The sequence below is a fragment of the Patiria miniata genome, unplaced genomic scaffold, assembly GCF_015706575.1.
Source record: "Patiria miniata isolate m_02_andy unplaced genomic scaffold, ASM1570657v1 HiC_scaffold_18, whole genome shotgun sequence".
Taxonomy (NCBI): Eukaryota; Metazoa; Echinodermata; class Asteroidea; order Valvatida; family Asterinidae; genus Patiria; species Patiria miniata.
The window spans coordinates 16,250,078-16,263,644 of record NW_024037056.1 but is presented as its reverse complement, the minus strand read 5'-3'; the positions used below and the strand labels follow the sequence as shown (position 1 = coordinate 16,263,644).

General features: G+C 41.4%; 1 protein-coding gene across 1 annotated transcript in view; it reads left to right on the top strand.

The window, feature by feature from the left end:
* LOC119724882 (myosin-IIIb-like) overlaps positions 1-13,567 on the top strand; it is a 32,994-nt gene that overhangs the window by 18,166 nt on the left and 1,261 nt on the right. Inside the window, exons 18-25 of the mRNA XM_038196175.1 lie at positions 2,152-2,412; positions 6,313-6,504; positions 7,244-7,398; positions 8,086-8,317; positions 8,495-8,693; positions 10,968-11,044; positions 12,113-12,284; positions 12,962-13,105. Coding sequence (XP_038052103.1) covers positions 2,152-2,412; positions 6,313-6,504; positions 7,244-7,398; positions 8,086-8,317; positions 8,495-8,693; positions 10,968-11,044; positions 12,113-12,284; positions 12,962-13,105 — 1,432 coding nt within the window. The remainder of the gene's footprint in view (positions 1-2,151; positions 2,413-6,312; positions 6,505-7,243; positions 7,399-8,085; positions 8,318-8,494; positions 8,694-10,967; positions 11,045-12,112; positions 12,285-12,961; positions 13,106-13,567) is intronic.

Sequence of the window (13,567 nt, the reverse complement as noted above, 5' to 3'; positions counted from 1 at the left end):
AAACCCCTGGCTTATGTGTGCTGTCAAATCTGATAACTGTCACGGAGCGCGCGCGAGACTTGACAAGTTTATGATGACGTCATGGGATGACGACAGACGCGCTGCTTGAATATGCATGAGGAGTTTCTCACTATGCAGGGCTTCAAGTTGAGTTAATTCATCAGACGACTAAGGTGGCATTCAGCCGATAGATTTGCACTTGATCATGGTTTTATCCTATCGAAGGAACAAGGGAAAGCAACTGTGTATTTTGGTGGATGTTTAAAAAAAAAATGGTGTTTCTGTTAGAAAACTGCACTGTATGGCCTAGGCCTATCGCTTTCTAATCACATGTATTTTTATTTTAAGAATTTTATTCGTTTCTATGCATCTTCCATAACGTCCTTTTTTTGTCAGCAAGTTAAAATCTTCCATGGTACCTGTGTGAAAAAAATGGCTTTTTAAGATGTTATAATTGTTGTTGTTTTTAATATTCATTAATAAACAAAATTCAGAATAACAAAAATGCTCATTAAATAAATCGTGAGGTGCAATGAGGAACAATCAATGGGGTCAAATGGGGTCATACGTGACCGAAACGCTGACCTCATCATGAAAGCAATTTACTTATCAATATTCTGCATACATATTGGCAAGCATGACTTGCGTCATTGGTGACGTACTGCACCTTGCCTCCCCCTGGGATGAGAGGGGTACCCAGGGGTCACATTTAGTGGGGTGGGGATTTCAAGATCACCTTACCCAGGGTCTGTGTATCTTGCGTTCCCCTTCTTGAAACTTATCAAAGCATTCCTTCTCTTTCTTTAACTTGTTTCCTTTGTTGTGTTTATAGCTACCACCTTATGTCGATCTGTCTCGTGGTTTACGATTCTCAACAACAAAACGTTTTGCCAAAGACTAATTATGTAGGCCTATTGTAGGACCAAGCCTGACCAATCCTAGCTTGCAGTCACTGTAGAGGGCGAGTTAAAAAAACCCGCAACCCAAATGGCAGGACCAATTTTGTATCTCATGCATGTGCATTGTTTTCCGTTTTGCTGAAAGAACACTTACCCTTTTTTGTGATCTGTGGACAGAATTTTAAAACGGTGTTTGTGTTCAAAATTCCGTAACTTGAAAAGTGCATGAGTGATCAGAATGATTCTTGTACTAAAAGAAAGCTCATTGATTGAGCTTTCTTATCCTAGATTTTGAAAGTGCTACAGGCAAAAATTCTTTCAAAAGTTAATCCTGCCATTTAGGTTGCCGGTTTTTTCACTCGCCCTGTTTACTTACAGAGGCCCCCTTCAATGGCGAAAACATTGTGCATGCTATTGTACAAAGCAAAGACCCCACGGCATTATCTGAACAATAGCTAGCACAATGATATCGCCATTGAAAGGGGTCACCAAGAATATACAGTGATAGTAAGCTCGGAATGGTCCAGACTTTACTCACCCTGTATCTGACCCTTCTCTGACCTTCTAGTAGTTCTAAAATAACAGTTCTATAACAATACAATGGTCTAAAATACTCGCAGTCAAATAAGCATTGGTCCCTGGGAGTAATTTGTGATGAACACCGCTGGATATACGTGCGCAAAAAGTTATGTTGTGCCTGGGAAGATAACTGTGACGTGTTTCCGGTTTTCATTTTTAGAACGGGCGCGCGTTGTTCTAACCGCAACTCCACGTGCTTTTTGCATCGAATTGGTTTTCACAAACAAACTAGAAAGTATAAAAACGAGCCACGATAACCATTTGTAGAATGCAGTCTTTGTCTTTGAAGACATCTCGTAAGGTCGACCGATCGCCAGTTTGTAAAGATACGTTGTTTTATTTTGGCACTTGTTTCGTTTATATTTCGTGTTAATTTCTAGCTTAGATTTATTCAACTGAAGTGCTGTCCAGTACTCATCGTGGTATCGGGCAGTCATGATTAGTTTGTTTTCAGTGATAAATGTTCGTCGAGTACATAAGCTGAAGTAGCATCGATAATGCATCAAATCAGCTTCAGAGAATGCGGTTTTTTCCCCTCAAATCTTTTAAAACTCTGTAACCACATTCTGTCACATTGCCAAGTACATCTACCCACGAGCCAACTGATATCAATACTCATTCTCGCTCATCCCACCCACCTTACTTTTTATACTCCCCCACCCTCACCCAATAGGTATTTCTCAAGTATTGGCACTCGGAGAAACTCGACACTCGCTTGGACCAACTCGTGTCCAGCGTGGTGACTTGCCAGCGGTACGTGCGCGGGAGGCTGGGCCGTAAATTCACGCGATCCGTCCGCGAGAAGGGTTGGAAGCAACGCGGTGCCGTGGCCGGTTTCCTGGAGGACGTCGAGTTATACAACGAGAAGATCTTAAGGTTGATGGTGAAGATGGACAAGCACGATAAGGAGCGATTCGAAGCTAAGAAGAGACAGGTTCGTTACCAATATTTCTTAGTTATATCTATTAATTTTGTTTTCAAAGTTGAACAAAGAAATTGACTGGAGCGGGGTTTGAACCTGCAACCTCCGGATTGACGTTCTGGTGCTCTAACAACTAAGCTATCCAGCCCTATCTTTGCGGTTCCCCAATTTGTCAGTGTTGTTGTTCAAGGGGCGCTACTCAGTTATACCTAGAAACAATTTTAATCTTCTAATAATTTTAAAGTTCAACAAAAATATTCACTGGAGCGGTGTTTTAACCTGCGACCTCCGGAGTATAAACAAAGGAAAATGGAAAAGGAACAATAGAAAATCCTCGATTTACACCATAAACAAACGGGGGGGGGGGGGTTTGTACACGTTTTCTAACCGAGGAGTCCTCGATTTGGTTCCCGTCCTCAATTCATCGATGATGTTACACGTGTGTGTCCTCGATTTATACAATTAACAAACGCGCACACACACATCCTTTAACAGCGAAGATAGATGTCACATTATTTAGAGTCCTCGATATGGCTCCTGTCCTCAATTCATCGATGATGTTACACGTGTGTGTCCTCGATTTACACCATAAACACGCACACACAACATCCTTTAACAGCGAAGAAACTAATAGGTGTCACATCTGAACAGTACACGTGTATATCGGGAGAAAAGGAGATTTGAGGACGTGGAAATCAAAAAAAGGTTCTGAGTTATGAACACCCGACAGCCATGTGGGTGAACAGGAAGGAAGCGGGGGTGTTCGTTCGGCAACTGGGGAACTCGCGTTTCCTAAATACCCCCAAAGCAGCATTGAAATGCATGACACATTATGTGCTCACACTGTCATTTTCGGTGCTTGACATTTAGAGTTCCTTTTCTTATTTCGACTTTGAGTCATGTTATTCACTCCGACATTGATGTTTTAGAGTCACTTGTCCGACAGAATAATGGGTACTTCCGGATCTATATCTGTATTAAACGTTAAGGCCATTTTTGTTTTGTATCTTTGGGGAACAAATTGGGGGGCAAATTCTGGGAAAAGGGCCAAGTAAGACGGATGTACTTTGGCTGAAGTACCGGAAATTGCAAATTTGTTTTCGAGGCCAGGCCCGAGACGGAAATGTCCCCGAGTCAAGTTCGAGTTCCCTTCGGTCGATTCCACAAAATGTCAGGCAAACTTTGATGGAACGTCTCAAAAGCTGCAGTTTTCAGACTACAAGAACCCGCGACCGCATTACCGATGTTTGCCAAACCACTGAGACTCGTTGCACTTTCGACTAATAAAATTGTGTCAACAAAATTAACGAGTGGCTTTAAATTTGAGATAGCGTGCAACATTCGCACGTGAACGTGGTGCAACAAAAATGGCTTCCGTTTTGTGGTAGCCGAAAAAGATGAGCTTTATGTACAATACAGGATTTGGTACGACTAATATGGGAACGCGAAAACGAAGCTTATCGGGTGGACAATCGTCTTTTTATTGAAACATGTTTTTAAAAAAAAGGAGTAAAATTCGACCCAATTTTTTAAGGTGCATTCGACATAATATGACGCGAAATAAAATGCACCTTTAGAAAATTCAATTTATTTCACAATTTATTGTTTAATTACAATGAAATGTTTTAATGGTATACAATACCTAAATTTCTCTCGAAGTTAGCCCTGTAAAATCAGGCCAAGGATATAGTTGGTTATCGAGGGCTACCTCCGATTTCAGTTATTCAACTTGGTATATCCAGGGACCACAATACAAATAATGTACCATTTTAAAAATAGACAAACGTCTATGTTTAGACACACTGGTCCGTTTTAAGTCAGGATGTTACGTGCGTAAATCCCGATAGCCAAACTACCCAGTGCCATAGAATGGGATCACTAGAGGCTGGGGACAGACCTTTGTATAGAAACATTCCAACTTTTCCTGGAGGGGAAATTGGGCCAATTAGGGCACCGAGCTGATAGCGACGCGTTCATTAAACGGGTAGGAGGTGATTCACAACTTCCTCCTGAGAGGGGTTTCCAAGCTGATGATGACGTCACATCGGTTGCCGTGGCGACGCGTTGCGGTGACCGAGAGTTAACCCTGTATATAAGGTAGATATCTGATGCGTTGAAATCACTTCAAGTTCAGATATCAGCTAAAGGTGTGTTGGTGTTAAATCAGAGATAATTACAATGATGTGTGTTGCAATGCGTCCCCTGCCTTCACGCAAAGTAAGTAGTTTTATCATGTTTATTCTTGCGTACTTTTTAAGTTGGTACGCATAATATCGGTCGAAGCTTATACTTGTTTCAAAAACAAGCGCCGAAATAGCCATCGTTCAAACACGTGCCTGTACACACAGCAGTTGCACTTTATCTTTACGTCCGAGGACGCATTGTGTTCCGTTTCTTTCTATACTATAATAACACTCTTCCGTAGACTAAGCACACGGACGTACGTTCGAGGACCGTTCACTACTTTTTTATGTTGGTACGTATAAATTCGGTCGAAGCTTATACTTAAACAAGCGCCGAAATAGCCGTCTTTCAAACACGTGCTTGTACACACAGCAGTCGAACTTTACCTTTACGTCCGAGGGCCAGGCATTGTGTTCCATATGTTTTATATAATAGAACACTCTCCCATAGACTAAGCACGCAGACGCACGTTCGTTTCGAGGACGTTCTCGACAAATCGTTTACGTCTGAGGACAAAATTGAATATGTTGTCCTCCCTTTGTATTGCAGTCCTCGTATACGGAAAACACGTGTTTGTGTATTACGGTTTTCCCCACAGCTTCCAATTACAATGTTAAAAATCTGCCACTAAACATTTTCGTATTCAATCTTTGAAACAAACGCCAACTCAGTTCAAATCCATTAAAACAAAATCGGGAAAGAAGTGAATCAAAAGCACCTGTTGACATCTTCCACTTTGAAGTAATTGTAGATTTGTCATAAAGGTCAAACAGCGACGACAGTGTGCGTAAGTGACAAAGTCATCCATGTGCTTACACACATGCTTGACTGGCAAAAAAAAAGAATTCACTCTATACAGCTTTTTAATCGAAGTTAACGTTGTTTCACTCATGTTAGTCAACATCGGAATTGGCCATTAGCCGCGAGATATTTTTGGAAAGAATGTTAGTGGAGCATCCGGCTGCACTACACTTTTGGAAAACCCAATAAAACAATATAACTGAGGGTGGTGAAACGATGAATCACGAAGTATCACGAATAAAACAAAATCGAGCGCTGTGTACTAATTACAGTCTCTTTTACCAAAACAATATTCCGACTTTTTGGGATGCTTGGTATAAGCATTGAGCTATGAAACACATCGTTCAGTGGTATAATTAATTTACGGTCGGTCATATAGGAATGATTAACTATGACGTGTTCGACAGCAAATGGTGATCATTAATATTTTTCTCTTGAGAATGTAACATTTTATGAAGTTCTTCCCGTGGCGGCTTTGTGACCATGGGTGTATACGCGCGAAAATATCCTGCAAGCACATGCACAGTTCTGTGAACAAAAATGAGTTCCGGTGAAAGTTAGGCATGCACTAATAGTGCCAGTGGCAATGTGTCTGTATACGTGTAGTTTGGTGACATTAATAGTGAGATGTACTTTGGGATATTCTTATTTTGGGAGTTAATTTATGTAATTTAAATACGGAAACAATTTAAAATATGGTCCACGATGCTAATAAATTCCAAAAATTCAAACAAACCTCTGCCCGTGCTCGTATTTAGCTAGATCTTGGATTGTTCCTGATTTTTAATTCTGCCATTGAAAATTCCGCATCCTTCAAAGGAAAGGTACCTTAGCCTCTATTATAATAAGCCCTACTGAACAAAAGGAAATTTGTCACACATGTGGACACCATTAACACTGTGTAAAAACTGATACAATTCTTCTCAGATGTTGCTGGGCGAACTACGAGTCAAAACAGATGAGAGGCAGCGACTCATCGTAGAGCAGAACGAACGCAAGAAGGTCCCTCCTCCCACAGCACCCAAGAGATACAGCTACGGGGTACCAGTGGTTGCAGCAACCAATGGGGTGCCCACGGAGAGGACGCAGATACCGACTAGGAAGAGCAAAATCGAAGAGGTGAGATAAAGCATCTTAGAGGTCTTCCGTTAATGAAGCAACAACCATCTTTTTAGAAACACATTTTTTGGTTGGCCTTCCCCTTCCTACTCCAGAAGCACACCTCGTTCCTTTTTTTCACAAGAAAGGTTTACCCTTTACTCAAAAGTCGGGGGGTTTTTTTTGGGGGGGGGGGAGGTAACCTTTGTAAATTCTCCAAAATCCTCCACTGTGCCAAGAAACAATAGCGAATTCTTTGCACTTTTAACTTTATTTTGACATAACCTTGTGTAGTGGTTGTCCGTCGAATCAACGATGATGTCCTCACAAATCTCCAAAATAACAAAAGGTTATTACTGGGTGCATGTGATCTATCTCATATGGCTTAGTAGGGCAGATTTAGAGGCACAACGCTCCCAGACCTGGCAAGGGATACTATCACCCGGAGGGGGACGCTGCTGCTGCGCATCCGAAGCCTGCGCACCTCCTGAGCCTGCATACGCGCAGTCTCGAATACCTCAACGGCCCGATGACAAAGCCTCAGACACCTCAGAATATATTCTGAAGGATCTGTTAGGATTGAAATAAGAACTTCAAAGAACTCTGAAACCTTCCCGAAACCTCCAAATTTCCATCCACAGCATTGATGGATTGGAACCCAAAGGCACCCTGTTTGTAATTTAACTATCAAGGAGCATCCAGGCCCTTCAAAACCTCACGGTACAGATTCTTAAAGAACCTTGTATAACTATCTTTCCAGGAACTCCTTGAGGAACTGGGGTATCAGCTTCCTAGGATAGACCCAGATGCTTGGGCCAAGGTTTACTTCCTTGAGAAACGGTGCCGACTGGTAGACTTCAACATCAAGTCGGCTGCAGTCATCGTGGATGGATCTAAATTCCAGTATCCAGGAAGGTACATGCAAGTCTAATTGAAATTAAAAATCGTCAGTGGCACCATGAACTGACATATCGTGGTTCGTTGCCGCACCATGTTGTGACAGTCTAAACAAAGTCCACACAATCCATCACTTCGTGGATGCTGCATTGAAAGTTTGTGGTGCACCTGATGAATTTGGGGAAGAATAAGTGAGGGGATTGCAATGTTGGACTACCATTTGTCATCAAAGACAGATTTAATCCTAACTCCCTTGTCATAATTTGCCACAAGGAACCCTCCTTGATCTTCCCTATGGGGTTCAGGCTGGCACAGTAGTGTTTTTCATGCCTTATCTGTGATCCCACATCCTACAGGCTTTCAGAGAGTACATCTGATTCTGTGGGCTCCCTGAAATATCATTCAGCATAATTTGTTCCCACCACCGAAATTGAACATTCCAGGGGTGGATCTAGCTTTGGCTCAAGAGCCGAGGGTTAGCTGCCAAGGGAAAGGAGTTAGCAGACAAGTGCTACGTTTTTATGCATATGTTTCCATTTTTTGGCAGCTGAACTCCCTCCCCCACAGATCTGCCAATGCCCTTATTCATCTTTATGACTGTCAACACTCAGGCTTACTAGCTACAGTGCCTGTGCACTTTCGAGGAACCCCAAAGTTCATTACCTAGTAAACAATAATTGAGCAATCACAATTTTTTTGGCCAAGGCTTGGCTTTGGGGCTCTTCACAACCCCCTCCGTGACAAGCAGACAGAAAAGGTCCGCGGCCACATCGGCAAAGGCGTCCAGGTTGAAGTGGACAAAGAGGGGAACGTCTGGGCGACCAGGCTGGGCAAGAACGAGGTCTTCGTCAAGGGATGCTTTGATCCTGAGAACCACTGCATCTCCGCCGACGTCATCGAGAGGATGGGCCACCTAGAGACCAACGTCCCAATGAAGGTAAAGTTCAGTGCCTCCGTGACTAACTCTCAAGGAGCTTCTGTAGGGACTATCCAGAATGGACTTGTGATTCACTTTTGATTTACTTGTGATTGACTTGATAAGACTTATGATAGACACGACTACAACACAGATCCAACAATAAGGTTCTCAGTTGTTCAATCTCCGTTGTCGCAGGTGTTTGACATCAAGGAGTACAAGATCCAGCTGGCTCTAGAGGCCAAGAAGTCAGACCAGTCGGAGATCGACAAGAAGCGACTCAAGCAACTCTGTAACGTCTCACTCAGCTTTGTCAAGGATGCTGTGGAGGATGTCAACACGCCTTGCTGGATAAGCATCGTGGTGCTACCAGCTCTCCGACTGGACAACCCCAAAAGTAAGTTTCCAAAAGCCAGGTCTCCTGTACAACACCTTAAAAGGGGAACCAAGGTTGAGACAACGTACATGTACACGTACTATGATAAAATAAGCTTTACTTTGATGCTTGTCTCAAACACCTTGGAGAGTTGTGAGTATATTTCATAATTTTGGGAAGAGGGCGTAATTATCACTGAGGATAATGGCAGTTTAATTACTGTCTGCAACCTATAGGTGCACCTATCATGAAAATATTGGTAGAACAGTTCTTCCTTCCTTCCCACATAGCAACATCAGAAAAGTTTTCATTGTCATGCAGTCATTGTTCATTTTTTCTTCTGTTGATGCATGATGTTTTATTTTATCTGTAGTCCTTCAAGCAATGACAGGTGTGCCCTTTGGTAACAAATTTGCAGATGGTAAGAAGATGCGTCAAAAACTGCAGAGTGTCAATGCTTAAAGCTTGGAGTAGCGACATAGCAAAATCATGCTTTGCTGTAGTGCTCTGTTCATACTTGCGTTAATTAGACCGCAAATCTACATATTTCAAAATCTAGTTACATTGTACCCTAATGATTGTTTCAAACGGAATAAAAGCCGGCTCATACTCGTCGCGAACGTGAACGTGACTTTGCGACGTCAGGGCAAGTTTTTGTGCCGTGAATTCGCAAAAGTTGAACACATTTCAACTTCAGCGAATTTCGAAGCGACCGCTTGGTGATGTCAAATTCGCTTCGCATTAGCATTGGCATGAAGTACACTTAAAAATTGGGCTCAACAGTTATCCGATTTCACCAGAAGTTCCCATCCAGCTCAGTCATGCCAACAAAAAGTGACGAGTGAGTTGCCGCATAGAATGCCCTCCCAATGACTGGGTATAGTTTGCAGGATTCAGTGACCCCTGGGTCTTTACAAAAACACTTCAGAGCTGTAATGTTGAATACAATGAATGAGTAGTCTCTGATAAGATGGACAAATACCCAGATGACCACCAGTAAGTGAATGCAGTTACAATCAGAGTCCGAGGAGCAAATTGGGCCAGTTGTTTTCTTTATAGCCTGTGTCACCAAAAACTGGAAGGCTTAATTTATTGTTCAGGTTGGTTTCGAATATCCTGTTTCCACAATCGAAACCATGACTAACAATGAAGACTTCAGTAGACATTGCACTGGAATAGCACCTCCTTAAATTTGATACTTTCAGAACGATTTCTAGATACAGATATCATCACTTCATGTACTCCTAATTACATAGCAAAGCAAAAGTAGTTGTAGTTTATGATATTTATCACTTAGATAGTTCTGCTGTAGTTTATTTAAGTCAGCATTTTTCAAAGATGATTTGCACATGTGTTTGAGAAGCTGAAAAGTAACATACTTCAAAACAAAAATAAGCTTTCAATTGAAGAAGCAGCTTTGCAATATCCTCTCTTCCAAACACAGGAAATGCTTTCACAACACTACATACATGTAGCACAATTATACACCCTGCACTCACCAATGGTCTTCCCGAAACACTGTTTTCATTACATACTAAACATGAAGATTGAATACATACATACCCAACCTTTTGGGGATAAGGAGTAGGATGCTCCTTTCTTTCAAAATTTGAAAGTGAATGATTCTTTTATTTATCTTCAATCCTATTATATACACTCAATCCTACAAAAAAAGTCTAAACTCCAAGTTGTATTGTAATGTGCTTTTCATTGTGTGTTGTTTTAGTGGACATTGACTGTAGTGCTGAGTTCTGTTAACATTGTCAAATGCATTTATAATTCAGCATAACATTTGATAAGACACAATATTTTTAAAGCAACTGTTATGCCAGAGGCTGATGGTAACTTTAATTTCTTGTAGGGCACTGTGGTCCAATGGTTACGGTGTTCGACTTGTGTGTGTGATACATGGGTTCGAATCCGGACAGGGAACATGGTGCTTGTGTTCTTGGGCAAGACACTTTACTACAATTGCCTCTCTCCACCCTGGAGTATAAATGGGTACCTGTGAAGGTAGAGACCAGAATGCACAAATCTTGACCTGCTGCAGAGTCTCATTCCTGATGACCAGGGATAATAATAATTGTGATGGGCATTTGATCATACTCATATGGAATTTGTGCGATATAAATTTATGAAAAAATTATTATAAATCATTTCTGGAATGTGAAAGGTGAGGTGGGGCAAAAAAGCTAAAAGTATGGTTTTTAGATTGTATGTGGTTAAATATCCGTTAAGTTTCTGATGCCAGATTTTTAACGTGAGTTAATGTTAATTATTTGTTTTCTTTGGCAGTCCTGCAAGATGCTACCAAGATTCTGTCCGTTTACCGAACAGCGAAGCAGATAGAATCCAGTGAAATGGGCCGATCGGTAAGTTAGTGAACATGTTCATACACAAAGTTGGAATACATGAAAAAACATCTGCAAAAGAAATGTAGCAAAGAAATCTACAAAAGAAATGATCACTTTTATCATATTATATCCGGCTTTTATTTTCTTGTAGGCTATGGATAAGAGAATTTGATCAAATGTGGGAGAGAGGCACTTTATAAACGTCCATAGAAATTGTTCTAGAACAATGTACAATTCACAGATATGATTCAAATTCTACCTCAAGTCTAGCCTTATGAGTAATGGGATTAAATAATTATTGACTAAGCTCTTAATCCTTTCCAAATTATCTGGATTAAAGAGGCATTTTCAGCAATCTTCTAAAATGGCTCTTCTAGGCAGATGAAATTTAGTTCTTCACTGACACTTACAAACCAAGTTCAAAATCAAGACTGCCTTAAGTCTTAATCCTTTAATCTTTTAAGTTCTTCAAAATCCTGCTTAATCCCAAAGACTTAACCATTCTTACACGTTTATCATTGAGGCCACTTGCTTATATGAGAAAAGACAGTATCAGGACCCGCATCACAAAACAAGGAAATGCATGGGATATTTGGCCTTAGACTAAACCGGAGAAAAGATCTGATAAAACGCTATGAGTAATTTGTGTCAAATTTTAGCAAAGACTTGTAAGGTGTAAAGATTTAACTGGGATGGTCTCGAGAGAATTGAAGGATGACATTGCGGTATAAGATGGAGGTCTGGGAAGGGTAGTGTCTTATCTTGTGTTAGACCTTTTTTCACAATTAGGTCAAAAGTTTTTATTGAGAATGTGTCATGGACTGACATGCCTCAATGCCAATATTGCACATGTTGCAATGTTAAGTTGATAGTACAGAAAGTTAATGATGATTCAGTGTTCATAATGTAGAATGGCAGCAGACGTTTATACGCTGGACTCCGTCGCGTGTACACAACCGAGTCCAACCTGGGCTAATACTTAGTATGAACTGGTCCTTACAACTGTCCAAATCCAAGTCCTTTAGAATTGATGCATACAAGATTGAAAAGAAACTGAATCCAATTTTGTCCTGTGTTTTAAAACAGGCGAGCCGCAAGTGGGCCAAGTCCAACATGCGCCGCTCCAACTTTGAGAAGGAGAACACCAAGAAGGACGGACGGAAAGCGAGACTGAACGAAATGGAGAAAGCTAAGAAAATGGGCATGGAAGCCATGTACAGCTGGGAGAACCCCAAGGACGACAAAGGAAACCAGCCTGGTGAGTCTTGAGAATAAATGAGTGAACATTTTTCCTCCTGGACCTTTCTGATGCTCAAAATAAAGGTCTTGAAATGGAATTATATAATGTTGTGCCCAGTCTGGCTTTATACACCAAACTTTTGTTCAAGGTTATTAAAAGGCTCATCTATTGTCATAACAAATAGCAACTTTGCGGATTGAGGAGTGTTATAAAACACATAACTATTAATTTTGGGCACTTGTGCATATTTGTGATGCGATCAAGCTAAATGAGTCGTTTGTCGACCCAGGTCAATTTGTTGTTTTTTTACAGATTTTAAAAGAGCACAATCTCAGCATTCCTGCTGCGAAAATAGCATGCTGGTACCATCTTTAGTTCAAAACTTATGGAAGTCGCAACACCACGAAATCTGATAAAGTGATGTGAAGTATTTTGGCCTGAATCTCCAAATGAATTTTCCCGACAAACGACTCATTTAGCTTGATCGCATCACATGTATGCTCCCTCACGCCTGTGAGTAACCTTTCAATGGTCCTATTTCCAAAAGCTGAATTACTGGACCCTCGTGTGGTCACTCATGGGTTCATAGACTTGTGACCTCATTTCCAGTTATTTTGTGCATAATAACACACTGCATCATTCAAGAGAGCTGGCAATGTTTTTTTCAATTTTTATGTTTTCCGTTTAATTTGCAGCTGTGACCAAAGAAATGGACCGTCTGTCTATCGTTTCCAACGACAGCGACACTGGATCCAGTCTGTACCAAGGTGACGAGGGAGGATATCAAAGCTCGTCGGTACGACGCGCAGTGTTGCGCTCCCTGTCGGTCCGTAATGCTGGTAAGCATGACGCAAGTCTAGGATTTCACGGTCTAATCTTACATTTTACACGAATGTGCAGCCAAGATAATTTCATAAATAATTTGCTGCTTAATATGCTGTTTCAACCACATAGCACATTTGCAGTGTGTAACTTGGCGTGACATAAAAACTCTGGTGGAGCGCTGTGGTCGAATGGTTACGGTGTTGACTCACGCCCCATGGTACTAGGGTTCAAACTTTGATGGGGAACACGGTGCTTGTGTTCTTGGGCAAGACACTTAACTACAATTGCATCTCTCCATTCAGGAGTATAATTAGGTACCTGTGAGGGTTGAGACCATGGCGCTTGTGTTCTTGGGCAAGACACTTTACTACAATTGCCTCTCTCCAACCAGGAGTATAAATAGGTACCTGTGATGGTTGAGACCATGGCGCTTGTGTTCTTGGGCAAGACACTTTACTACAATTGCCTCTCTCCAA